Raw genomic sequence first — 25,704 nt, forward strand, 5'->3', positions numbered from 1 at the left:
TTGCTGGATGATTTGCCTTGAGTACTCCAATGCCATCCATGGCTGTAAAACACCTTCTTCCGTCAAAGATATAAGCCCCTTCGCCAATGCCATCCAACCCACCAACATCCTCAGCCGTATCCACGCGACATGATCCATGCTTCCTGCTGACAACGCGACAAGTAGCCAAAGCAACATTCCAGGATTCCTCATCACTGCACTTGATTGCACCCATCCATCCAAAAACATTGCAAATCCCAATATGGTGGTTGAAAAGAGCCCGTGTGATCGCTGCTGGTATGCTTGCTTTTCCATCCTGCTGTTGATCCACCATTTCCTTGGTCAGTTCATCGCAGCTCAACCAGGTGTTGCGGCATACTTGATAGCTGATGTACGGCATCATCCATTGGAATCCGTGTGTATCCAAGCAAGTTGTTACACGTAAATAAAGCTGCTCCTGTACAATGGCTATTTGCTGTTCACGTGATGACGGCCACAAGGCAGGTTGTTGCTGGTAACGTGAGGCAACGAAATGAAGACTTTCCTAATGGCAGCTGCTGTCAAGTTTGGTCGTAGCAAAGGAGTGTGCAAGAGCGTGTGTTGTAGTAGAGTGACAAGAATGCGAATGCCGTTTGAGACAATGGAGTAAATAGCAACTGCTGGAATGAATGCCGTTGCGTTCGATCGTGGGCAGGCAGTGTGTAGTATCAAAAAAGGCGTGTTGGGGGCGAGTACATGCCAAGGGCTTTGCCATTCAGTCAAAGACAATCGGATCAAGCGAGTTGTAGGATTGACATGGTGGGTTGAAGCAGGACAATCGTTCGCAGGTGGTAGTTGTATACTTGAATGGGCCAACAGTTGGGAATGGGAGGAAGAGGGAAGATGCTGAGAGGGAAGAAGTGGAAATTAAATAGGTCGGACACCTCTTGTATAAATGCATGAACATTGTACATCAAACCTTGAGAGTGAGAATGTCCCTCTCGAACCTGAAACTTTTACACAAGATGCTCTTGGACATGCTGATTACGTTGACCTAAAAAAAGACCTCATGCTTCATTTGAAAAAAATGAATGGGAGGGTATAATGTGGGTTTACTATGTAAGGCGGAAATGGAGGTCAGCGCCAGATTCATGATTTATGGAAATAGTATGCATTACCTTGGGATTCCCCATTTCGAACATGAAACTTTGTCGGAAGGTTCGCTGCAACATGCTGATCAACTTCATTCATTTAAAAACCATACACTTCATTAAGAATGTCTTGAATGTGGGAGGGTCCAAACGGTGGATGATGGGAACAAAAGAGCGGACGGCCTACCGCCCCGAAGTTGCCCACCTCCAACTTGAAAATTGGTCAGAAGGGTGCTCCGAGCATGCTGATCAACGTTTTTCTAATAAAAACTTTATGCTTCATTTGAAAATTTGGAATGGGAGCGTCCAAAAGTTTGAAAGACGAAGACATTCGCAGGGTCTGTCTTTCAAGAATTGACATGTTTGCTGTTCTAGCGTAGCTCAGTCAAATCGGCTCGGATCAAGAAACTTGAATGATGGAAATGCTCGGCTGGAGCAGGAGAATCGTTCACATGCAGCGGATTTTGCAACAACGCTGATTGTGAGGAAATGGCTGATAGCGCACAATATATGGACTATTGTGGATAGACCATAAAGTATAATCCATCAGTCCTTGCAGCCATGCAAAGTAGCTGAGTTACACAAAGAAGTCCCCCTGCATCTTTTGCTCTGCCAGGGTCCACCTACTTGACAATGAACAAAGACCACTCTTCATTTAACATCACGCTTACAAACATAAAGGTGCCTGTATCTCCAAACTTTACAATGAAACGTGGGGTTTTTATTAGAGCAATGGGCTCGGCTTGGCCAACAGCACCTTGTGTGAAAGTTTCACGTTCAATGTCGCAACTAGCCCAAAAAATATTTTTTTGGTCGTCGTCGAAGAGGTTGAGCCCCGGATCCAGTTTGGCTGGTAGCGACATTGCGAAATCTGGGATTGCCCACGATGAACTTCATACTTTGACACAAGATTCCTTTGACCCCGACGAGCACGTTGATCTATAAAGAGCCCACGTTTGATTGTAAAGTTTGGAGATACAGCCACCTTTATGTTTTACATATGCTGTAAGGGTGATGCTATATGAGAAGTGGTCTTTGTTTAATGTAAAGTAGTATGACTATAATAGAGCAAAAGATGCAGGAGCACTTGTGTGTGTCACATAAGTCCCCTGAGGACGAGACTTGAAGGGTCAATCCTATTGGCGGGAGAGTGCATGATAGATCCTTGCCATGGTCTTCTACTATGGTACATAAGGTTTGCCTATGATAGCCAGTATGGAATTGTTCAAGTTAACCATGGTATGGTTAATAGGCCAAAAGTGGTCAGTGCATCCGAGAGTGTCTTGTGTGAATGAATGAGAGCAGCAATGATGCTCTTTAACTTTATTAGAGCCCATTGATGAATACTGAGAAAGATGTATAGGAATGTAGATTAACAGCAGTTAAAAGCGCACCTTCTCATGTGACTGATCTTCATCATCTTGAATGGATTTGATATTACACGGACCATGCACAATGAACAACAAATCATAAATCTCATACATGTATACAATGAATTATAAATTTATTATTACTGCAAGATTCATGTGCTTTTGTTCTTTTGTTGTAATATCTTGGATCACGCGGCTTACGATGACTTCTTTAATCTCTAACTCGCCTAAATAATCATAGTCGTTTGGGAGCTCGTCCTTGACCACTTCATCTACCTTATCGTTCCTTGATTGTGCTGATTGTGTTTTGTTGCTGATACGCTTCAAAAGCGTAATATGAGGCGTCTCTTCCATATTGATGCCTTTGGTGGTTTGGAAGGCATCCTGGATAATACCTATTCACATAGTAATGAGCATGGATTTGGATTATCGTAAAGAGCCAAAACAAACATACCGATCATTTTGTGGCCGGCACTATGTGCATCTTGGAGTGCTACCCCAAGTACTTTAAGGGTGATTAGTAAAGGTGAAATAAATTAGATTATGTACATGCTGGGTATGTTTACCTTGTCTTCGGCTGTTGTCAGTATTGAGAAATGCAATTTTGTTGCATTTGAATGATTCGTTTACTGCTGCTTCTGATGATGATGATGATGCCTGCAGACACTGCTTTACTTCTTGGGCAAGTTGATGGACTTGCTCAGAAGACCATTCTCCGCTTGTATGAGCAACCGCGAAATGGAGATCCTCGGCTGCTACTGGTTTTATAGCCCAATCCACCTTTTGCTGCAAGGTATCCAGCTTGCTTTGTTTCTCGTTACTTGCTACTTTGATGATGATGTAGTTGGTAGGCGATGGACCCACCGTGATCAGCTACATAAGAAAATGTGCGTTAGACACTGACACTCAACCCAAGCCTTTGTTCGAGTACATGCTTACCAATTGCTGTACTACTTGGAGCAAAGCTGCCACCTCTTGCTCAGGGCCCTTCCATTATTGAGGCTAATCGTAGCCCCAACAGCCTCACGTTGTAAACGTAGCATTGTTTGGCTTGCATTGCCTAAGGTATATATCCATCAAGAGTACAAGAGGTGAGAATCATATCAATGTAAGGCTTAAAGTGACATACCAAAAACTTGTAGGAGATCAAGCTGCTCCTTCTTCCACTTGAATTCGCGCTTGGTGTGAGCGCCACCCAACTTTGACCACTTGCTGTGGGTCATCAAGTCCCAAGGATGGATGGTGGTAATGGTGGTGGTGGTATAAGTAATGGTATCATTGAGGGTATGAGTGAGGGTATCATTAAGGGTATCATTAAGGGTATCGGTGGCGGTAGAAGTGGTGGGAGGAGTGGCGGTGGCGAAGATGGTATCATCAGATGACGAGGGACCATGCACAGGTTCCGAAAGAACACTGGCGACGGGCACTGGCAATGGGAGAGGCATGGGCTCAGAGGAGACACCAGCGATATAAGAATGCGGAAGCTTGCGCCCAGATTGTTGGCGTAGATCCCAAGCACAAGATGTTGGGTTGAAATAGCTGTGCATTGCGTTGTTCCCTTTGATGTCCTTGATGCTTGCGCCTTCACTATTTGAGCACATGTCAATATGCAAATGAAAAGAAACGTGTAAAAGGACGCATTGGCACTCACCAAACGATGGAGGATAACTTGAGGATGAGATATGCAATCAAATAGACGAAAGAGATGGATGATGATAATGCTGGTGACAACAGCCTTGTTTATATGTGGTTGGGCGTGAGAATTGTTGTCCATGCAAGAAGATGGGATCGTGATGGATCGAGCTGATGAATCAAGCATCTTGGAACGCCAATATCGAAGGATGATGGTTATGATACGTCAATAGCTGATAAAATGTCTGATTGTTGTATGTTGTCCATGCAAGAAAAGGAGATCGTGATGAATTGAGATGATGAATTGAGCATCTTGGAATAGAAGGATGATGGATATGATACGTCAATAGCTGATAAATGCGCGATAATTGCATGTTGTTGATGCAAGGAAAGGAGATCGTGATGAATTGAGTTGATGAATCAAGCATCTTTGAATACTACATCGAAGGATGATGGAGTCGAGAGGTCAACAGGTGACAAAACGCGTGATTGTTGTGTGTTGTTGATGCATGAAAAGGAAGCGTGATGGATCCCAAGGTCGAAGATGATGGGGCTGATACGTCAATCACTGATAAAGTGGTCAAGCGTCTTAGAACACGAGGGTCGAAAGAGAGCCGCAGCTATATCCACCTACCAACTTGGAAGAAGCAATGTCTCTTTGCAAACACGCCATGAGGTCATTGTTCACTTGAATCAACGCAATTGAGAGTTTGGCATAACGAAGTGAGGCTGATCGACGGCGACAGGCAGCTGATAGAGGACCACGTTTGACTTTGAGAAGGGATAATGCGGAAATAGAAGAGAAGGGAGTGAAAAGACCAGCTCTTCCAAAATGGGAAAATCATGCTTTTGGAGCGGTATCAAAATGGGAACAACCCACTTGAGCATGCGGAAGCGAAAGAATAGCAAAATGACACCATCCATCATAGCAACAACATTGTATCAGCAAGATGATCAAAGAACGTGTTGTCGGAAGACCACCACTCGTTGGATTCTTTGACCACTTGTCACCAACCCACATGTAGCATAAACCCAAATGAACATTCTCGAACGTATGATGCATTCTTGAGGGGGATCCACTAAATAGGTGACCTTATCTAATATGAATGTGAATGCGATGTTACATATGATAGAAAGTGTGATCTCATAAAAGAAGGGTACCTGAGACTTTTTCAATGCCAAGAGAACAGATAGATGGGGCTGGATTTGCTCAGCAAGGAACTGCGGAGTGATGACGATTGAAGCACGAGAGCAACTCTCCAACTTCTCCTTCTCACTTGAACAACTACTACCACCACCAACAGCCGTTATGGAATCGCCAGCACCCACATCGCAAGATAGTACACCTCCTCCTCCTCCACCACAAGAGCCTCCTGTGTTCGATAGGCAGATTAAAATGATTCGGCCACCAGCCAATGCACCAGCGATAGGTAGCGTCCCCCAACATACCAGCTCACCACCACACCCAACCGATCGATGGCTTCTAATCTCCAATGGCAAGTTCTATAGTTGAGTTGCCAGAATCCTTTTACAAGCTATCACCCAATGAAGTCAAGAGTTTATATCAGTCGCATGTTGAGCGTCGAGAGAACTTGGAAAATAGGTAATGCAAAGGATACGGCTTTGAAAGCAATAGGGATCTCACCTCTTTGTATAATCCATTCATCCTACTACCACCCAGGCCGCTCAAGACACAAAAGATACGCGTAGCCGAGGAACAAGAAAGAATGAAAAAATATCCAAAGACCACCATTCGTGTACGATTTCCTGATAGTACAATGCTTCAAGCGACATTCAAATCAAGCGAGCGAGGTATATATATATAAAAGAGAGGCATTGCATTATATGGGTCATTGACATGTAGATCTATCTATCTATCTATCTATAGTGCGTGATTTATATGACTTTGTTCAATCCACGTTGGAAACACCAAGTCGCAAGTTTTTGCTTTGTCTACCTCCAAGATCAAAATTGATTGAACCTGAATTGACCCTTTACAAGGCTGGCCTTGCACCGGCATCCAATGTCACGTTTGTATGGATTGAAAAGGCTGCCCCTGGACAACGTGGTATGTAATTGGATTGTTGTTGTTGTGGACCATACATGGATGGATGTTAACACCAACCAAACAATGAATTCAGATGTGCCTGCAGTTACACAAACCTATTTGAGCATGATGGAGGATTTGCCACCCCCGTCGGTTCCATCCCCAGTCTCGTCGCCAGGAACAGCAAGTACAGCAAGTAATTCAAGCGCAAGTGCCTCCACAAAGAAAGCTGGATCCATGCCAAAATGGTTACAAAAGGGGTTATTCAAGAAATAGTATGGGCACGTTTATTTTATTTTTGCATATTATTCCATGACAATGTCCCTTTACCAGAATAAATTCAAGTTGGTGGTATTATTGGATATGATGGATAGATTGAGCAATCACATACCTCTTGGATATCCCATGCCTTAAGATAGCTTTGTTCTTTTGGATGGTAGTAAACATGGTACAACTACCTTTTGCGTTTGAGAATTGAAGGACGTGTTGATGAGCTTTAGGGACTATTATATTTGGGTTGTTGAGAACATGCCATTTCTTTGTTGCTGACTCCAATTTTTTTGGTGGCAAACACGTGGGTGCATGCATGCATGATTTGTTTCCTTTGCTGCTGTATTGTTATGACGCTGAGATGCACATCACGTCATCCTGCTTCATAAAGGGAGGAGAATGATACTTACCATTGCCATGGTATTCATGGTTTATGGGATGCGGATATGAAAGAAAAAGAAATGGGTAGTACTACATAAGGACATTGCTGCATGATGCATAATGCCCTCATTCCTCTTCTTCATGTGGGTTGATGAGTTGCGACGGCAACGCTTTGATAGTATTCTCTTTCTTTCTCTCACTCTTCTCTTTACAAGACCAAAGGGTGATGATAACCAAGGATGACACGTGTATGCGTTGAAGATTGACCCGTGCAGGGTCGGATCAAGGTGTGCAAATAAGTCACATTGTCTCGTCCTCCCCTTTTATGTCGAATACTTCTGGATCGCCACTAGTGGCTCTTTCAACGCACACACACACACACACACCACATACCCCGTTTTTCTCTCTTTTTCTTTTTACCTCTCCTCTACTCCCCCAAACCCTTCGCTTTCTCTTTGACTATCATGGCATCTTCCGCTGCAAGTATTCTTCAACGACAATACAAAGGCATGGTTCTATTCCAACTTGTAAACATTTATTATCATTCTATATCTCTAACTCGGCCTATCATGTATCATCTATCTAGAACTTACACGACACCCCGTTCCGGGCTTTGTGGTGGATCTCAAGAATGACAACATTTTCGAATGGTACACCCATCCCTTTATTTCGCAGGTCGCCATGAGACGCTAAGCAGTGCATTAGGGACGTTGCCATTATCGGATCGCCAAAGACTATCTATGAAGGCGGCTATTTCAAGGTAAAGCGAGGGGGTGAGAGATGGGCTCCATGCACTCGTCGTCGACACTAATCTCAACCACCCAACAAACAGGCCACCATGTCGTTCCCAGAAGACTATCCATTCAACCCACCCACATTCCGTTTCAACCGTGATTTCTATCACCCCAATGGTACGTTTGCTTTTTCTTGTTGCTACGTTACTTTGTTGCTATGTTACATGTCGTTGTGTGTGTATATGATATGGGATTGCTCACGGCTCTGGTGTTATCTAGTTTACCCTGATGGCCGATTATGTATTTCGATTTTACATCCACCAGGCGATGATCCCGTCAGTGGTGAAAAGGCAGAGGTGAGTATTGTCAGAGCATGATTGCATCGAATTGGGGTTATTGAACAAGGGCGATTTGCTTTAGGAACGATGGAATCCAACACAGGTAAAAAGAGAGATAGCGAGATAAGGGAATGCAAGGCTCTACTTATTCACATTCAAACATCCATGCCATGACTTTTGTTTGGAATCAGTCTGTCGAAAGTGAGTATCAAAAGTGTGTAGCAAAAAGAGAGAGAAGCGTGGGACTCAATTTTTGGCATTTTGACAGGTGTACTTATTTCGATTGTTTCACTGTTTGCTGATCCAAACTGTTCAAGCCCAGCCAATGTTGATGCAGGAGTGAGTATTATTGCGTGAAAGGGAGAGAGAGAGAGAGGGAGGGAGGTGAAAGGAAAAAAAGAAAAAGACCGAGCTAACGCTTGAGTGTTGTAGGTAGCATATCGCAAGAATCGTGAATTATTCGATAGCATAGTCCGAAGTAAGTAATCGGTGCCACCCGTGGATACCCGTGTTTATTCCTCGTGCCGCTGATCATTGGTATATTCGTCTCGTGCATATAGCCCAAGTAGAAGCGTCCAAGAAGGATATCCCCCCTGGTTTCCAAATGCCGAAAAGTGAAAAGGATTTCATGATTGCCGCTCCAGCAGAGATTGAAGAAGATGAAAACTTGTAAGTTGAATCAATGCATCATTTCACAAAAAGTAGATCCACTGATAGGGACAACAATAGCTGGTATGATTCTGCAGAAAGCGACTTTTTAGATGATGATGATGAGGAAGAGCTATGACTGGAAATGGGAAATAGCGGGTAAACACTGGCGATAGATGGGCTGCGCTGTTTAAAGTGAAACATAAAAAAGTTTTGTTCCTGAATGCGTTTGGTTGGCATATTTCTACTCTTTTCTTTATCACTTTTTTCACTTTTCCCAACTCTTCCCGCTCGGCCACTTGTAGCCATGTCAACCACCACCAAGCGATCAACACCTTTTTATTTTGGCGGTGCTGCCTCATGCGTTGCTGCAATGGTTGTCCACCCTTTTGACTTGACCAAGGTGCGCTTACAAACCATGAAGGGTTCAGCACAAAGTGGCATGTTTTCGACCATGATCAGTATTGCCAAGAATGAAGGTGTGTTGGCATTGTATGCAGGTTTGTCTGCCAGCATTTTGCGACAAGCAACCTATTCGACTGTACGTTTTGGTGTCTACGATAAGCTCAAGCAAATTGTGAACAAGCGCACAGACAGTGAGTCTCAATTGAAAGCATCAACAACAGCATAATTCTAATCCCCGCTTTTTCTTAAAAAGGTCCAACGGTATGGCATTTGTTGGCATGCTCCAGTACGGCAGGTGCTCTTGGTGGTGCATGTGGCAACCCTGGTGATGTTGTCAATGTGCGTATGCAAAACGATGGTCAATTGCCACCTCATCAACGTCGAAACTACAAGCATGCTTTGGATGGTGTTGTGCGTATGTCTCGTGAAGAAGGCATTGCCTCGCTTTTCCGTGGTGTCGGGCCAAATGTCAATAGAGCTATTTTGATGACTTCCTCTCAATGTGTTTCCTATGACGTTTTCAAGGATCTATTGCTTCGTTATAGCCCATTGCAAGATGGTTTGGCTGTTCATCTTTCTTCAAGTATCCTTGCGGTATGTATTGTTGAAGGATTTTAAGAAAAGGGAATGGCATTCTTATGTGTGTGTGGATCACCTATAGGGTTTGGTTGCAACTACGGTGTGTTCGCCTGTTGATGTAATCAAGACACGTATCATGTCGGCAGGAGCAGGTGGTGCTGAAATGTCGGCTTTGTCTATTATGGCTCACATGTACAAGGCAGAAGGCATTGCTTCATTCTTCAAGGGTTGGACACCTGCCTTTATTCGTCTTGGTCCCCAAACGATCATTACTTTTGTTGTTCTTGAGCAATTCAAGAAATGGCATGCTGCATGGCATGATCGTGCACTCGTCACCGCTCCTGCTGCTGCAGCAACCAACAAGCTGTAATTCCATACCTCTTTTGCATTGCCTATTTATTACCATATCATATCCTTTCCTCCCTCGTCTATCTCCTCTTCCTCCTCCTTCTTTTCCTCCCATCTTTGCATAGATCATAGACATAGATTCTCATTATTAAAAATCTCACGCATTGTCTTTTTCCTCATATACGAATCGTTGTTGTGTCATTGTTTCACGTGATGTATGAAGATGGGGATGTAGAGTGGCCGTGGGAAAGTACTGCAATATGATGGATGATGATGTCTTTATTGATTATTATATCACATGGATCACGTGATGCATGTACAGCTTTTCATTACAAAGGAAATGTGAGATGCTGTTTATGGGTTCATCTATGATGGATATGGATTTGGGGGATTGGGACATCATCGGAGAATGCCGTGTGTGTGTCGTCGCTATGGAGTTGTGGTGTGTGTGTGGTCAGCCAGCTCCACAGCTTCTTTCCTTTAACACAACGTTGATTTGTAATGCTCAGGTCAGCAGCTCTTTTATTCAACCTTTCACGTCGACATTGTGCCAATGCTCGTTTATCGTTGACGACACGATCGAGACCACTTCGTCCTGCTGCTGCTACTACTACTACTCGATTCGTTGCATGGCGATCATTGAGCTACACTCGTCCTATCCATGACGCCGCCGACACGGGCAATGTCACCAAAGAAGCCAGTATTGAGAATGGACTCACAATCTCGGACAAGGCTCTCAAGGTATGCATGGGCAAGCAATAGTAGTCGAGTATATTTGGGAACTCACACCTCACTTTTTGGGATAGCAACTGAAATATATTGCCGAGCGAGACAATGACCCCGACATGATGTTGAGGATATTGGTGGATTCAGGAGGATGCCATGGTTATCAAAACAAGATTGAAATTACACATACCCTTGAAGAAGATGACACGTAAGTAATGATCGTCCATGATGTAGTTCAAGGTGTGCTAATTATTATTTCATGCAGCGTATTCGTAAAGGACGGAGTCAAGGTGGTGGTCGATTCGATTTCGATGCAATTCATTCGAGGATCTACTGTGGACTTTGTACAAGAATTGATTGGATCCACTTTCCAAGTCGTTGACAATCCCAATGCAAAGAATAGCTGTGGCTGCAACATTTCGTATGATATCGACCTTGATATGCTTACTCAGAACTAGAACATCTCCATCCATATGTATACTTTTTGCTCTCTCTCCCCCATTAAACCTGTTTCCTTGTGTGTATATCCTACCATTTAAAATATCGTCAATGGAGATTGGAAATGTGTAAAAGAAAAAAATATCCAATGATAATGAGCCTTTCATTCATGAGCTCATGGCTGTTGTGTGATCATCCCTTTATCAACAACCCCCCATGTATAGGTACATGAATTGATTTCAGGTCCAAGAGGGTCAAGACATCAACATGATACTCATATTGACATGACATCTTTATCTTTCACATGATGCTTCATAACAACAACAGCAACAAGAACAAAGAGCTGCGTCACACAAAATGGCGGATTTCAGACCCTGGGTGAGTTGATCCAATAGCAACAAGGCGGTTCGGGATGGGCTGCAAAGGAAAAAAAATTTTCGAAGAATAAAAGTAAGGCGAGAGGAGGCAACTTCTGTTTCCTTCCTTTTTTACAACCCCTCTCTACAGATATGGCCGAAAAGTCCCAGAACCAGTTCGTTATCGTAAGTCATCTTGATCCATGCTATGGATGTTGTTATGGGCATTTATTAACCCTATGTGTGTGTCTATGTACAATAGGATTTCCTTATGGGTGGTGTCTCTGCTGCCGTCTCCAAGACTGCTGCTGCCCCCATTGAGCGTATCAAGCTCTTGATCCAAAACCAGGATGAGATGATCAAGCAAGGTCGTCTTGCTACCCCCTACAAGGGCATTGGCGACTGCTTTGCCCGTACCATGAAGGATGAGGGTGTTGTCTCTTTCTGGCGTGGTAACACTGCCAACATCATCCGTTACTTCCCCACCCAAGCTTTGAACTTTGCTTTCAAGGATAAGTTCAAGCGTATGTTCAACAAGGACAAGAAGAAGGATGGTTACTGGGCCTGGTTCGCTGGTAACTTGGCTTCTGGTAAGTTTTTTATTATGATAAAAGAAAAAGGGGTAATAGATACAGTGACTGATTTATGAAATGGTGGCTGGTTTTGATGATGAATAGGTGGTGCTGCTGGTGCCTCTTCCCTTTTCTTCGTCTACTCCCTTGATTATGCCCGTACTCGTCTTGCTAACGATGCTAAGGCTGCCAAGGGTGGTGGAGACCGCCAATTCAACGGTCTTGTTGATGTCTACCGCAAGACCTTGAAGTCTGATGGTATTGCTGGTTTGTACCGTGGTTTCACCATCTCTTGTGTTGGTATCATTGTCTACCGTGGTCTTTACTTCGGTATGTACGACTCCCTCAAGCCCGCTCTTCCTGAGAACCTCCAAAAGAACTTCTTGGCCTCTTTCTTGCTTGGTTGGGCTGTTACCACTGGTGCTGGTCTTGCTTCTTACCCCATTGATACCGTCCGCAGACGTATGATGATGACCTCTGGTGCTGCTGTCAAGTACGACTCTTCCATCCACGCCTTCAAGGAAATCGTCAAGAACGAAGGTACCAAGTCTCTCTTCAAGGGTGCCGGTGCTAACATTCTCCGTGCCATCGCTGGTGCTGGTGTCTTGTCTGGTTATGATGCCCTTCAAGAAATCCTTTTCGGCAAGAAGTTCTAAGAACCTTATCTGATCCTACATAACACAACTATCCTTTAATTAGAGTTGTTCCATAGATCTGAGGGGTAACAAAAGCCTTTTCATTAAAAGACATGCTCTTTTTGTTTCAATCAATCAATGCTATTTTATTACACTGAGATGAGAAAAAAATAAGATTCGGCTCTCTCTTTCTTTCATGTTTCGATCATGTCAACGATGGCAGCAGCAGGCTCGATATCTTTTTGGTCACCGAGGTTTCCATTTATCTCCCATTCTTGCCAAACGTGTCACTCGTGGCTCTGTACAAGATGTCTTTGATCACTCGTCTTCTTCGTCATTACGACACCAAAAAGAACGACCATTGCCACAGTCATTGTTGCCCGATGCCACCAAACAACAACCCATTTCCCTTGAACCACGATTAGCATGCACTGGATCAGTCGTCCTTGATGCCGTTCGAGAGTATACAAGCAAGTATCCAGACTGTGTATTGTTAATGCAAGTAGGCGACTTTTATGAAGTAAGCATTGGGGGTTGGTAGTAGTCTACATTCACTATGCTAAATGGGATGAATGGTTGGTTACTAGCTCTATGAAACACATGCATCACAATATGCATCGCAACTGGATTTAAAGTTGACACGCAAGGAAATGACGAGTGGTGTCATTGTGGATTTTGCTGGATTCCCATCACGTGCCTTGGATCGGTACCTGGATATGCTTGTCAATCAACTTGGATGTCGAGTAGCCTTATGTGAACAATGGATCAAGGAAGGAGAAAGCGCAATACGACGTCGCATCACACGCATCATTACACCAGGCACTGTTATTGAGGAACGTTTTCTCGATGCCCACAGCAACAATTATCTATTGGCAGTGGCACCCTCTGGGCCTCATGGATCCATTCTTGGATTAGCGTGGATCGATGTATCAGTTGGCGAGTTCAATTTGCAATCATCACGATTGGATCTCTTTAAAGATGACATTGCCCGCATTCGTCCACGTGAAGTCATCATTCCAGAATCACTTTTACAACACCCATCAGTGATGCAAACATTGGCAGCTGATCCAAGCATAGCCATCACACCACGTCCTGATTCAGTATTTGATGGAAGCGAAGGTCAACGTTACTTGCACAACATGTTTACAACCATGGAGACAAAATTCTCTGCAGCTGAATGTGGTGCCAGCTTGGCTTTATTACGATACATTGATGAGACGCATGTGGATACCAAACCACGACTTTTACCACCACAACGTGTCAACATGGATGATACATTGCAGATCGATAGTGCAGCCGTGGCATCACTCGAGCTTGTAAAGACATTACGAGAAGGGAAGCGGACCAATAGTCTCCTTGGCACCATGGATCATACAGTGACAAGTGCTGGTTCAAGATTATTAGCACGATGGCTGGCGGCACCTTTGACATCACTAAAAGGCATCACGAGACGACAAGATGTGGTTGAATTCTTTGTACAACAACGTCATATTTTGGAACAGGTGCGTTATGTGTTGGAGCAGAGTGCTGATGCTCAACGTGCTTTGCAACGACTTGCCTTGGGACGTGGACAACATATGGATTTGATGCAAATATGGGCGACATTAACAGCTGTCAAGGAGGCTCGATCATGGCTGCTCACCACTACTATCACCACCACCAACAACAATGACGCCATTCAATCCCTTATTACGGATTTGGATCCACATGACTCTTTGGCATCCACCATTGATGCCGCTTTTGATCACGACAAGATTGCATCATGCGAGACACGAGGATTTGATTTTGGTTATGTGCGCCCCCATTTCGATCGAGAGCTCTTGAAGCTTCACAATGACCTTGAACGACTCAATCAACAACGTGAACAATTGGACCAAAAGCTGAAAAGTGTGGCGGGACGATCCGTATCATTGTTGGTCAATGCTATTTATAGTCATATTGTTGAAGTCAATGCGTCCCAAGCATCCAAGCTCCTTGCGCATTGCCCAGACGCAACCCTTGTCAATCAAACCAAGAGCAAGCATCGATACCAAGTGGATGAATGGACAACGTTATCGGTTCAATTACAAAACACACATGCACGTATCATTGAGCTTGAGAGCCAAGTATGGGATTCGGTGGTGGCCAAAGTGCTTGATCAAGCGGACTCGATTGTTGCTACAGCTGGTACGCTTGCCCAATTGGATGTGTTGTGTTCCTTTGCATGGATGGCACGGCAATATCGTCACGTGAGACCTTTGATGACAGCCGATGGATCGCATGATATGCATATTGTGGGAGGTCGACATCCCGTGGTGGAAGCACATTTGGCTTTGGGAGGCAAGGCCTTTATCAAGAATGATTGTCACCTCAACGACGAGAATACAGCATGGTTGTTGACAGGGCCCAACATGGGTGGCAAGAGTACATTTTTACGACAAAATGCTATTATCCTCTTATTGGCTCATATGGGTGCCTTTGTTCCAGCACGTGAAGCACGCATTGCTATTGCCGATCGGATCTTTAGTCGAGTGGGTGCTGCTGATAACCTTGCGGAGGAACAATCGACCTTTATGGTGGAGATGAGTGAAACAGCTACCATCCTAAAGCACGCTACAGCCCAATCTTTTGTTATCATGGATGAAGTGGGTCGTGGGACATCAACTGCAGATGGTCGTGCATTGGCATTCGCTATCCTTGCTTATCTACATGATCATATCCAATGTCGTACTCTTTTCGCTACTCACTACCACGAGCTTGCTGATCACATTATTGCCGCCAAACCAAAGGATGCTTTTCAACGTGTGGAATGCTATAAGACTGAACTTCGCCAAGATGAATCAGGACGTTTCTCGTTTCTTCATCGTGTCTTACCAGGTGTATGTCGTCAATCACACGGTCTCAAAGTAGCACAGCTTGCAGGTAAATTACATACATGCCATATATGCACACACACACACGTATACTCATACGTCATTTGTAAGGCATACCATCCCAAGTCATTCGTACAGCAGAGTCGGTGCGAGACGAGCTCCAATTACTTTGAATCACTGAATTTTGTTTACTGTATACTACTACTACTACGTACTGCTTCTATAATACAACAACTGCTTATATATATATACGATGGGATGGAATGATGATGACTTGTGTGTGGAATATACAAAAAGATGGGGGCTATTTTTAAATGGTATAATGCCTTCCAGTGCCATAAACAATGCCTTCGTTATCTTGTCGCATGAGTAAAATGGGTAACTTGTATGTATCGCCATTCTCAACAACGAGTGATTGACTGGCCAATAAGGCGCTTGTGGGAGGAAGACGGCATGTACGTGTACCAGGCTTGGTGTCAATAATAGGACATTGCACGTCACCTAGCCAAAAAGTCAAGTCGTCATGCAAATTTGTGCCTGTAAAGATGATTTGATCGTTTTGCTTTTCAACATGGGTGATTTCAGGAAAAGGAGATGCTACCACGGCAGCTGAGGATGATGATGATGATGGTTTCCAAAAGGAATAGGTGGCAAATTCGGTCCCCACAATCGTCCAAATGGCTTGATCATCATTCACTGTGGCTGTAGCAGCAGTCATGACGGTATCGTTGATGCACGTGAGATAATGGGAGGGTCGGTCTACCAATTCAAGGGTGATGCGATGAAGTTGTGATACAGGTTCATTATCTTCAATAGGCGTGAATGGTGACGTTGATGATGACCGACGTTGTTGTTGTTTTCGCTTGATGATCATCACAGGGCTCAATAAACCGGTGCGTACACATTGCAAGACCACACGTTGGTTATAACGCAATACACCACCAGTGACATGGTTATCCACAATCCAAATCAAAAATGGATCCCACGTGCTGGGTCGTGCATTGAATGCAAGTTCACTGGTAGATTTTTCCAAGTTGACACCAAGATAGCGTGTTGATACCGTTTGTGAATGAATACGATTGAATAAAGCAATGGTTGAGCCATGTTGAACATATACTAAATGAAGAAGAAAACTAATATGAGGACCTTGTACGTAAGCCACACACACACATACATGTATTCTCTTACATTCTGGATGTTTGGCACTGTTTTGTTTCTTTTTGCTTGGCTTGCTAATGACCTTGATAGGTTTGCTTACAAAGGTACCAAAGTTAGGAATGTCGACAGAAACCTTGATTTGCTTCCGGCGTTCGGCAATATGTAATTGTTTGGAGACGCATTTAAGACATCGATCTTGATCGGGATAGAATGTTTCATGTCGTACGGGGCCAGCTTCATCCGCTGTGGTGATACGGCAGGAGGCGGTGGAGGGAGGTGGTGGATATGGATGCTGATGATGGTGACCACCAAACACTAAAATGGTGGGTGGAGGCGAGAGATATCTAAAGGGACCCAATCAGGAGCCTGGGATTTTTCTCACGGATCATCAGCATATCTCTTACCGCTTCTCGGTCCCGTAACTCTTTTGTGCAACACGGCCACTCATGATGATGACCGTGTATTCCTCTCCTCGGTTTCGAATTAACATCTCGGGATGGCTTGTCGTCGTAAATGATGGTACGGTCGGACCCGGCAATGACATGTGTTGTTCTTGTTGTTGTAGAACTACAGCAGCCTCATCGCTGTTATCATTGTCATCATCATCTTCATGATGAAAAAAAGATGCCCATGTATCATTTTCTTGAGATGAGGGTGGAAGAACTGAACTCGGTAGTTCCATAAGATCGCTACTTGATAATGAAGGGGATGAATGATACCCCAAGGATGTTGCTTCTGTTTCCGTTTCCCCGCCATCACCCGTGATGTAGGTCAATGATTCTTCAAAGGTCGATGATGAGGATGATGGTGGTGGCAACATTGTAAGGCCGTCAATCAATACTTGTTGAAGTGTAGTGTCATTGATGGTGGTGGTGGTGGTTGCTGTATCAGGATAAAATTTGTCATCCAACATCATATCATCAAACATGCCATGATTGCTAAGCATCAGGTTCATATGGTCGACATCCAACGCCATGCTTTGTAATAAATCATCATTGTATGGCTTGTCTTGACATGCATCTTCGCCATGAATGTTGTATTGCAAGGGGCCAAGGATTTCTTCAATCAATGAATTCATGGTGGTAACAAGAGTGAGAGTGGGGTTAGAAAAAAAAAGAGACACAAGAAGAAGGATAAACAGCTTGGCAGGCGCAGGTTAAATGATGTTGCATCATGTAACACAAAAAGCGGATCCATTTGATAAACGTGGGGTAAAAGGCATCAAGCACTAGATTGTTCTTTTTTGGGTACAGTGGACTTTTTTTTTATGTGCATGTGCGCGTGTGTGTGCGTGTATCAGGATTCAACTAGGTAAAAGGAAACTACATCATCAAAGATCCCGATCCCCACCCCCCACTCCTTGATATTGGTTACTGGAACTACGATCCCGTTTATTATACCCAAGACATAGCTAAGCAATCATCCTCTATGCAAACTACAAAAAATGACCTATGAGTATCCATATCCATCACCCTACGATTGATAATCATACCTGAGCCAAGTAGCTTTCTGCAACGGTTCTAGCACGAGTGTTCACGCTCAACTTCATCTCTGAGATTTCCTTATCGACCTCTTCCATGAAATGCACGATAAAGTCGACGAGCTTGTGCTTGTACATTTGCTCAGTGTGTGTGTTGGTGATCAAGAAGGAAATATCATAGCCCTAATAGTAGCCCCAATGAGAATAATGATCTTTTTCCCTCCTCCTCGTCCTCCTCATCCTTTCATACCTCGACTGGCTTTCGGCGCAAAATGACGAAGCTTTCAGCACGCATCATCAAGAAACGGGCAAATTTGTGACACAAGATACGTTCCAAATCATCAGCTTGCTTGACCTTGATGCTAATACGAACGGAATTCACGGATGGCTCGATAAACACCTTTTCATTTTCGTTTCGACTGATGGTAAGAGGGTTCAACAAGACCTCCTTGGATTTCCTATCGTGATATCAGCTATATTGAATACCACACGAAAGCGAAAAATACTATACCCAGATTCAACTTCGGGCGTGTTATGTCGTTCTGCAATCTCAGATGAAAAGTTATCGAGACACAATGCTGCTGTCAATGAGGATCGTACGGCGGTGAGATATGGACGTAGCGTATTCGACTATTCAAGGACGTGTTGTATAAAGTCGCAGATGGGCGAAAGATGAACGATAGTTTGAGAAGAGAATGTTGAACATTGAGCCATTGAGTTGATTGGAAAGCGAGAGAAAGAGTGTGGTTATCGACATACCATGTTGCTTTTTAGTTTTGGTGGGGGGAGATGGGTCCAAGACAACTAACGTGCACGACGACTTGAAAGCGGACCATTACAATTGTCCAAGCAAACTCGCTGAGTTCACAAAGTAGCAAGCTTCCCGCGTAAACGCGAATGAGATTGATCGATTGGATGGGATATCCCCCCTTGACAACAACCATCACCCCCTTTCTCTTTTTGAGCATGCTACGCAACTCTTTGATGATACAACATTGGTTCATATTACATGCTTTGCTTGTTTTATTCTCGACATGACGGGAATTTTTGCAAACTGGTCTCTTCTTGGAATGAGAACTTTCTTTTACAACATTGATTGACACATTTTTCTGCTGTCAAATCCTTTTTAAAAGACGTCCATGGTTGGTTCGTAAAGAAATTCCCTTTGACTCGCATTCCCGGTCATCCACTGGTTTAAATACTACGAGCTGCATTGACACATCTTCCCGAATATCACACAAAACATCCACTCATTATCCTTTACTCTCTTTTCTTTTCTTACTACTACTAACCCATCATCATGCGTTTCACTTTGACTGCCGTTGCCACTGTTGCATTGGCTTCTTGGGCATCTGCTCAACCCATGGATCTTTACCCTGCTTCTGTAAGCGCTGTACGTCAATCGGCCTCAGCTGCATCATCATCATCCATGTTCCATCAAGCCTCAGCATCCGCTTCAGCCATGCACGCTAATGATAAGCGTGGCATTGTTGATTTCTTTGGTAACCTCTTCAATCCCGAACCTGAAAGTGTAGCACCAGCAAGCTCTTCTGCCGCAGCTGTTCAATCTTCTGCTGCTCCTTCTTCTATGTACAAGATGCCAAAGTCTGCCTCTGTTGCTTCCGTTAGCGTTGCTGCACCATCATCTGCATCCGCTTCTTTTGAAAAGCGTCAAGCACCATCTTCAGCTGCTGCTTCATCTGCCGCTGCTTCTTCGGTTGCTGCTGCTGCTTCATCCTCAGCTCTTTACAAGCGTCAAGAATCAGCTTCAGCTTCAGCTAGCTCTATTGCTGCTGCTTCAGGTGCACCATCCTCTGCTGCTGCTTCATCTTCAGCTCTTTACAAGCGCCAAGAATCAGCTTCAGCTTCAGCTGCACCCTCTTCAGCTGCTGCTTCCTCTTCGGCTCTTTACAAGCGTCAAGAATCGGCTTCAGCTGCTTCTGCTAGCTCTATGGCTGCCCCATCATCGGCTGCTGCTTCCTCTTCGGCTCTTTACAAGCGTCAAGAATCAGCTTCAGCTGCTTCTGCTAGCTCTATGGCTGCACCATCCTCTGCTGCTGCTTCATCCTCAGCTCTTTACAAGCGTCAAGAATCGGCTTCAGCTGCTTCTGCTAGCTCTTTGGCTGTACCTTCTTCAGCTGCTGCTTCATCCTCAGCTCTTTACAAGCGTCAAGAATCGGCTTCAGCTGCTTCTGCTAGCTCTATGGCTGCCCCATCATCGGCTGCTGCTTCCTCTTCAGCTCTTTACAAGCGTGCAGCATCTGCTAGCTCTGTTGCTGCACCTGCCTCTTCTTCAGCAGCAGCTTTCAAGGTTCATGCATCTGGCAGCTCAATGGCCCGTGCTTCTGCATCCGTTGCCCATAACAACTATTAAAGAAGACTGCCATACCCACTCTCTTCTATAATTAAAACATAGCTTCTTCTTTTTTTCTTACATAGCAATATCATTGCCATGCCGTTTCTTTTACACATTGCACCTTTAAAAATTCCTTCACACACACATACACAACTTTGTATATTTCGCAACGTAAAGCTTTCTTGATCTTCTTTCCTTTAGCGTCAAAGTTTGTTTCAATAAAATTCGTATCAGGATATCTAATCTATCAATGTGAGATGACAATGGCACATATAAGCCATCCATGAAACTTACGTGTTGAATCAAAGGGTCAATATGAAAAGGAGTCGTGTCATCATAAAGCCGACAATAAACAATTTCTTTGTCTGGATTGATAATGAAAATGGCCCTGAGGATGGTTTTAGTTACATGGCTCAATCATGCCATTGGTGGCCCTTTTACCTTTTAGAGCATCCATGTTCTTTGTCCAAGGTGCCGAGATGGTTACAAAACAATCGTACATTGTCTGAGACTTGAACACATAGAGCCGATGATGAGTTTGATGATTCAAAAACAGTGATCCACGCACTTACCAAGGGGAAAACCAAGGGGTTGTGGTAATAATCGTGCAAAGGCACGATGGGTCATGGTGGTATCTGTGGATAATGCGAGTGGCACAGCTTCAAGAGCAAGGAATTGTGCCGCATAGTTTCTAATCGATCATGTATGTTGGCATCATGTATATAAACTCTACACATTTTTACGCGCTTACTGGATATCGGTTATGTCTTGAATCGCTTGTGGTGTACTAATAAAGTAATGCATCATCAGCGAAGGAGGAGTTGGAGCATCATGTTGTTGTGTTACGTACAAGTCGTTTCTATAACAAAACAACACAAGATGCCTTGCATGATTCAACAATTTGGATATACTCAAGTCGGCAAAGCTGTCGTTGTGTTGCATATAGCTCTTGAGGGTCATGTCATGGATTGTATTTTTGGTGATCAGGCGTCGTCGTATTGGTTCGGGTTCATCGACATCTTCTCGAAGACGTTTGTTGCATGTAGCAAAGAGCATGTTTTTGTAATGGATGGATGCAGCGGATATGGGGTTTGTGGGTAAAAAAAAGGGAAAGAAAGAGAGAGAGGCAAAAAAAGAAACAAAAGCGGCCTAGCCATGTTTTTATTTTCTCATGCATAACGTTTTTTTCTTGGGATGCATACGACCTTCTCACACACGCTCTCACACACACAGCCCACATCACTCCTACCGCTCTTGTTTTTTCGCACGGACCCACTTCTATTTACCATTACCTTCAGTGAATTCCATCATCCGTGTGCATTGTTGGTTTGCGGTGTTTGCCCATTTTGGAACGAAATCCCGATTGATTTTTTTCAGCCACTTGACAAAAGCTTCCCGCTTTCCGTGCATTAAATACTCCCACTCATTCAAGGTGGTGAAAGGTCTCATTCACATCGTGTGATGTATCACAATAACTTTATATTCGCGATCACCATGTACATCAATGCGTTACGTGTGCGTATTAATACATTCGTAATCACGAAAGCCCCACTTTCTAATCACCACCAAAAGCAGCCAGCAATTGTATTGAACTCTCGACAAGGTAATGTTTATTCTAATGATGTGGATGTCCTTTACCATATTAACTATTACAGTTCTAATTACAGTACTTTGAATCATGCCGTTCCTTGATGCCTTTTGTTATCTGATTCATTGCCAGCCTTGACCACAGCACGAGATGAGGGAAACATGGCGCCTACATCAACAAAAGCCGAGCTATCGTCATCACTCGTATGCCCTGAAGAAGCTGGTCCACCCGTTGTTGTTGGTCGGCTATGCGTGGTATTGTTATCAGACTGAGAATTGGAAGCCTATATTACGTAATGAGCATCATCGTGTTTCCATAGCAACATAGTTACTATACATACTTCCATAGCTTGAGATATCTCACGTTGCTTTCGGTTCAAGAACGATGAAAAGTTGGAAAATAAACGACCCGCTTGTTGTCCTGCGGTTTCAGCGTGTTGTTGTTGTTGTTGTTGTTGTTGCTGTGATGGGCTTTCCATAAAGGATGACCACCTTCGACTTTCAGCCATGGATCGTTGACCTAGATTTCACATGTCATCAATCATTTTCTTCCCCCGCCTCTTTATGCGTGTAACGTACTTTGGCCGTCATTGGTAGTAAACTCGGCTGTGTCAGCTGAAGAACGCCTGGGAGAGTCACCATCTTGGATACCTCGCTCAAATTCATTCCAAAAGTTATCCATGCCCTTGAACAGCTTTGACCTTCCAGATGAAAACGCTTTTGCACCACCTGACATCGCACGGGATAACGTTTGTCGTAAAGGTGCCAAGTTTTGTTTCAATTGCAATTCTCGGAAACGACTAAAGAGTCTTGATTAGGTACCAATTGCTGCCATGATCTTTATATATCGCTTACTTTGATAAGGTGTTTTGAATATCGACGATTGAAATGTTGCCCATGCCAGGATGCCTAACGTGGTAATTAGCTATGCGTATATGGCATCCCAAAACAACTTTACCCTGGTTCCACAATCTCGTATATCTCATGATCAGTATATTTGTTCCATAAAGCAAAGTTGTTGGTCTCGCGCCATGCCATCAGCCATCGCGTGCTATAATCAACCAAGTAGTTGCGTTCTATGTCCCCGAGGTTAGTGCTGATGAAACATTGCAACGATCGCAACTTACGGCTGTCATCATCAGGCATCACTTCTTCGTGAGATGCGTCTTCCCCATTTTCCATATTCGGTATTAAATTGGCGTCCTGAGCGTGCTTCATGCTGGATAAGAGCGATAGAATATACTCTTCAAATCGCGCCCTTAGATAATCGTCCGATCCAAGATACGTGTTTTGTACCGGCCTGCTTGGATCTACCATAAACCATAGATGCATTAGTATTGCACTTAAAGCAGCATTGTCACAATGAAGATTACCTTTATCGTCCCATGTATCGTTTACAACGCGAACGATCTTTTCCATCCACCTGCGATCTGCCAATGTAGGGTTTACAAGGTTCTCGAGCTTGTGATTGTAAAATTCTATAGTGCCTGATTCGACCTTAACCAAAAGGATTGTAAGAAGAAGCCATAACGAGCACACGGTCTATACTAACATTGACAAGAACATCGATATGGGCGTCGCTTTTCTGGTGGAAGAATATCTGATTTGTCGTGCCAACCACGTATGCATGTGTCTTTTCAGATGAGAGGATATCAATCTGCTGCAATGGAAGATAAGGCTGAAAAAAGGATCCCTGAATGAAGCTATGTGAGTTGATCCATACAACATCACTCTCTCATTGTGTATATACCTTTTCAAAAAGCCTCAATGGTAATCCCATAAATCGTAAAAGGCTCTCCTTGTCACCATTGCTCAATTCTTTGGGCTCCGTTGTTCGTAGAAATTGTGATGTGGTATCAAGATCGGGTTCCCCTGAATCCTGCAATGACCTTAACAACCCTACCTCCCATCTCCAAATATCAGTAATGTGTCACCTACATCCCATTGCACTATACTCACCAGGTACTAATGATATCAAAGAATATTCAAACGTGCACAAGCATTCCACCGGGTAGCCATAAAAGAGCATCTAATGGATGCATAAGGATCTCATCTTTTTCATTATCCACTTGCCATATACATACCCTCTTTTCCAGCAGTAACAATTTCAGTAATACGAGTGTCTTGCTTTTAAACTTGTGAACCAGTTCTCGTAACGATGTCCCCATGTATAACGTAGAATCATCTATCCGTCCACGGTATGTCATTTTCAAGTTGTTGTACAGGTTCTAAAGATAGGGGATCAATAACATGTCATCCATCCTTTTCGCTTGGACTCACGTGTAAGATCCCAAGTTGCGTAAAATCTCGTTGATTAAACCATGCCGATGTAATGACTGCCAACTTTTGTCGTAATGGGCCAAAAATAGGCTTGAAAGGGTATACCAAGATTAGAAACATGTATATACCCATCACGGGATCTTATTTAGACCTGCCTGACGTGCCAATACAACCACTGCCTTTTGAACAATTGATCGGGTCATATCCGGGGTCTTGACTTGTAAATCCTATTAATGATCCCATATGTAAATGTCCCTATTCTCCTCTCAGCGTTTCCCTAAAAGCAACTTACTTTGGTGGCTATTTGTCGATTGCATGAAATACCAAACAACGTTGACGAAGCAACAGGCCATCCGGGAACAGGTGGTAAATGGAAATAGGCAAAATCCTCGTCCTTTTGGTGTGCCCCGTCTATACTCACATAGGTGGTGGGTGAGCTTTTGAAACAAGACGTGCATATAGCAAACCTTACCAGGTAACGCAAGGAAAGGCAAAAAGCTCCATTCCTCTGGCAATTCAAGCTTTTGAAGTGAATCCTGCTGGCTGCTTCCCTCATGATTGTATTGCGGTAAAGGCGGTACGCAGAATTCCACAATTGGACCATAGGCATGATGAAAGCCAACGACGAGTAAAGCAGCAATGAGCGAATCGTCGACCTCGTTTGTTGAATCAGTCGAAGGTGAAGGTTGTTGCTGTTGCTGCTGTTGCTGCATTGGAAGAAAAAGATAGCAAAGCAGGAAAAAGAGTACAAGGACAATGACGCCCGATGCTGGCTTTTCGCCACAATCATCCCCCACTTTATGCAGCAATTTTTCTTGTCCACCAATGCTTCGGGTTCAGCAATGGATCATTCACTATAGTGTTTGAAGGTAGCCACTCTATGGAAACGTAGTTGCATTATCCTTGGTATCAACATCCTAATAAAACAACATGTCTTAAGACGAACGTGGTAATAGCCGAATGAATTAAACTAGAGAATGGCATTATGCATAAGCGTGAATCATAATCATCTTTTGGATGATGACCCGCTACAAAATCGATTGAGCACTTGGAATTGTGTGTCCTTGGTGATATCCTGCTTTCTGAATTTTTGTTGTCAGGTCCAGGTATCTTCCACCTTCGTCACAACAGCAGGGTAACCCTTCAGATCATCTTTTGGTGTACTATCTTCTAATACATCTCTCATGTTTGTGGAGCTGTATTGCAAACTGACATAGGTCGATGATAAGAGTGCCTTTGGTCGGGAGAGGTAACGTTTCTCGCCAAATTTAGCACCGCTCCTTGTTCAAGTAGTGCCGTTGCTGTAGCGATGGGTCTCATACAAAGTGCATGCAGCGCCTCTCGTCAAAGATGTAACCCCTCTCATTAAATAAGCTTAACCTATAAAACAAAGGACCGTGTAG

The 25,704-nt window shown here is 43.8% G+C and overlaps 12 protein-coding genes across 12 annotated transcripts; 7 read left to right on the forward strand and 5 right to left on the reverse strand.

Moving 5' to 3' along the window:
• Positions 1-1,480: 1,480 nt before the first annotated feature.
• On the reverse strand, positions 1,481-4,080 carry O0I10_011885 (uncharacterized protein; the record flags this gene model as incomplete). The annotated part of the gene is made up of 8 exons (XM_058491844.1): positions 1,481-1,624; positions 1,781-1,807; positions 2,681-2,874; positions 2,934-2,984; positions 3,046-3,352; positions 3,419-3,429; positions 3,507-3,539; positions 3,609-4,080. The coding sequence occupies 8 exons, from the start codon at positions 4,078-4,080 to the stop codon at positions 1,481-1,483; spliced, it is 1,239 nt and encodes a 412-aa protein (XP_058337401.1).
• Positions 4,081-5,342: 1,262 nt separating this feature from the next.
• On the forward strand, positions 5,343-6,434 carry O0I10_011886 (uncharacterized protein; the record flags this gene model as incomplete). Its single annotated transcript, XM_058491845.1, has 5 exons — positions 5,343-5,541; positions 5,621-5,714; positions 5,793-5,923; positions 6,000-6,179; positions 6,253-6,434. The coding sequence occupies 5 exons, from the start codon at positions 5,343-5,345 to the stop codon at positions 6,432-6,434; spliced, it is 786 nt and encodes a 261-aa protein (XP_058337402.1).
• Positions 6,435-7,273: 839 nt separating this feature from the next.
• On the forward strand, positions 7,274-8,668 carry O0I10_011887 (uncharacterized protein; the record flags this gene model as incomplete). Its single annotated transcript, XM_058491846.1, has 11 exons — positions 7,274-7,316; positions 7,396-7,459; positions 7,515-7,569; positions 7,642-7,720; positions 7,823-7,899; positions 7,964-7,984; positions 8,073-8,082; positions 8,150-8,220; positions 8,314-8,359; positions 8,442-8,550; positions 8,611-8,668. The coding sequence occupies 11 exons, from the start codon at positions 7,274-7,276 to the stop codon at positions 8,666-8,668; spliced, it is 633 nt and encodes a 210-aa protein (XP_058337403.1).
• Positions 8,669-8,836: 168 nt separating this feature from the next.
• O0I10_011888 (uncharacterized protein) lies at positions 8,837-9,883 on the forward strand (the record flags this gene model as incomplete). The annotated part of the gene is made up of 3 exons (XM_058491847.1): positions 8,837-9,125; positions 9,188-9,528; positions 9,596-9,883. 3 exons carry the CDS (start codon positions 8,837-8,839, stop codon positions 9,881-9,883), a joined length of 918 nt encoding a protein of 305 aa, XP_058337404.1.
• Positions 9,884-10,362: 479 nt separating this feature from the next.
• On the forward strand, positions 10,363-11,045 carry O0I10_011889 (uncharacterized protein; the record flags this gene model as incomplete). The annotated part of the gene is made up of 3 exons (XM_058491848.1): positions 10,363-10,602; positions 10,668-10,795; positions 10,853-11,045. The coding sequence occupies 3 exons, from the start codon at positions 10,363-10,365 to the stop codon at positions 11,043-11,045; spliced, it is 561 nt and encodes a 186-aa protein (XP_058337405.1).
• A 489-nt stretch (positions 11,046-11,534) lies between these two features.
• On the forward strand, positions 11,535-12,609 carry O0I10_011890 (ADP,ATP carrier protein, mitochondrial; the record flags this gene model as incomplete). The annotated part of the gene is made up of 3 exons (XM_058491849.1): positions 11,535-11,567; positions 11,644-11,971; positions 12,059-12,609. The coding sequence occupies 3 exons, from the start codon at positions 11,535-11,537 to the stop codon at positions 12,607-12,609; spliced, it is 912 nt and encodes a 303-aa protein (XP_058337406.1).
• Positions 12,610-12,784: 175 nt separating this feature from the next.
• On the forward strand, positions 12,785-15,613 carry O0I10_011891 (DNA mismatch repair protein MutS; the record flags this gene model as incomplete). The annotated part of the gene is made up of 3 exons (XM_058491850.1): positions 12,785-13,108; positions 13,176-15,489; positions 15,552-15,613. 3 exons carry the CDS (start codon positions 12,785-12,787, stop codon positions 15,611-15,613), a joined length of 2,700 nt encoding a protein of 899 aa, XP_058337407.1.
• A 137-nt stretch (positions 15,614-15,750) lies between these two features.
• On the reverse strand, positions 15,751-17,676 carry O0I10_011892 (uncharacterized protein; the record flags this gene model as incomplete). The annotated part of the gene is made up of 3 exons (XM_058491851.1): positions 15,751-16,556; positions 16,629-16,942; positions 17,003-17,676. 3 exons carry the CDS (start codon positions 17,674-17,676, stop codon positions 15,751-15,753), a joined length of 1,794 nt encoding a protein of 597 aa, XP_058337408.1.
• Positions 17,677-18,024: 348 nt separating this feature from the next.
• O0I10_011893 (uncharacterized protein) lies at positions 18,025-18,840 on the reverse strand (the record flags this gene model as incomplete). The annotated part of the gene is made up of 5 exons (XM_058491852.1): positions 18,025-18,033; positions 18,091-18,261; positions 18,329-18,536; positions 18,590-18,708; positions 18,838-18,840. 5 exons carry the CDS (start codon positions 18,838-18,840, stop codon positions 18,025-18,027), a joined length of 510 nt encoding a protein of 169 aa, XP_058337409.1.
• A 538-nt stretch (positions 18,841-19,378) lies between these two features.
• On the forward strand, positions 19,379-20,452 carry O0I10_011894 (uncharacterized protein; the record flags this gene model as incomplete). The annotated part of the gene is made up of 1 exon (XM_058491853.1): positions 19,379-20,452. One exon carries the CDS (start codon positions 19,379-19,381, stop codon positions 20,450-20,452), a length of 1,074 nt encoding a protein of 357 aa, XP_058337410.1.
• Positions 20,453-20,664: 212 nt separating this feature from the next.
• O0I10_011895 (uncharacterized protein) lies at positions 20,665-21,490 on the reverse strand (the record flags this gene model as incomplete). Its single annotated transcript, XM_058491854.1, has 6 exons — positions 20,665-20,673; positions 20,729-20,822; positions 20,876-20,945; positions 21,007-21,125; positions 21,186-21,221; positions 21,285-21,490. The coding sequence occupies 6 exons, from the start codon at positions 21,488-21,490 to the stop codon at positions 20,665-20,667; spliced, it is 534 nt and encodes a 177-aa protein (XP_058337411.1).
• A 620-nt stretch (positions 21,491-22,110) lies between these two features.
• Positions 22,111-25,014, reverse strand: O0I10_011896 (uncharacterized protein; the record flags this gene model as incomplete). Its single annotated transcript, XM_058491855.1, has 15 exons — positions 22,111-22,305; positions 22,363-22,541; positions 22,601-22,821; positions 22,877-22,930; positions 22,980-23,097; positions 23,149-23,331; positions 23,395-23,518; positions 23,574-23,714; positions 23,772-23,920; positions 23,981-24,050; positions 24,106-24,249; positions 24,302-24,391; positions 24,457-24,528; positions 24,594-24,712; positions 24,774-25,014. The coding sequence occupies 15 exons, from the start codon at positions 25,012-25,014 to the stop codon at positions 22,111-22,113; spliced, it is 2,100 nt and encodes a 699-aa protein (XP_058337412.1).
• Between the last annotated feature and the right edge of the window lie 690 nt (positions 25,015-25,704).

Source organism: Lichtheimia ornata, assembly GCF_029851405.1.
Source record: "Lichtheimia ornata isolate CBS 291.66 chromosome Unknown scaffold00103, whole genome shotgun sequence".
Lineage (NCBI taxonomy): Eukaryota > Fungi > Mucoromycota > Mucoromycetes > Mucorales > Lichtheimiaceae > Lichtheimia > Lichtheimia ornata.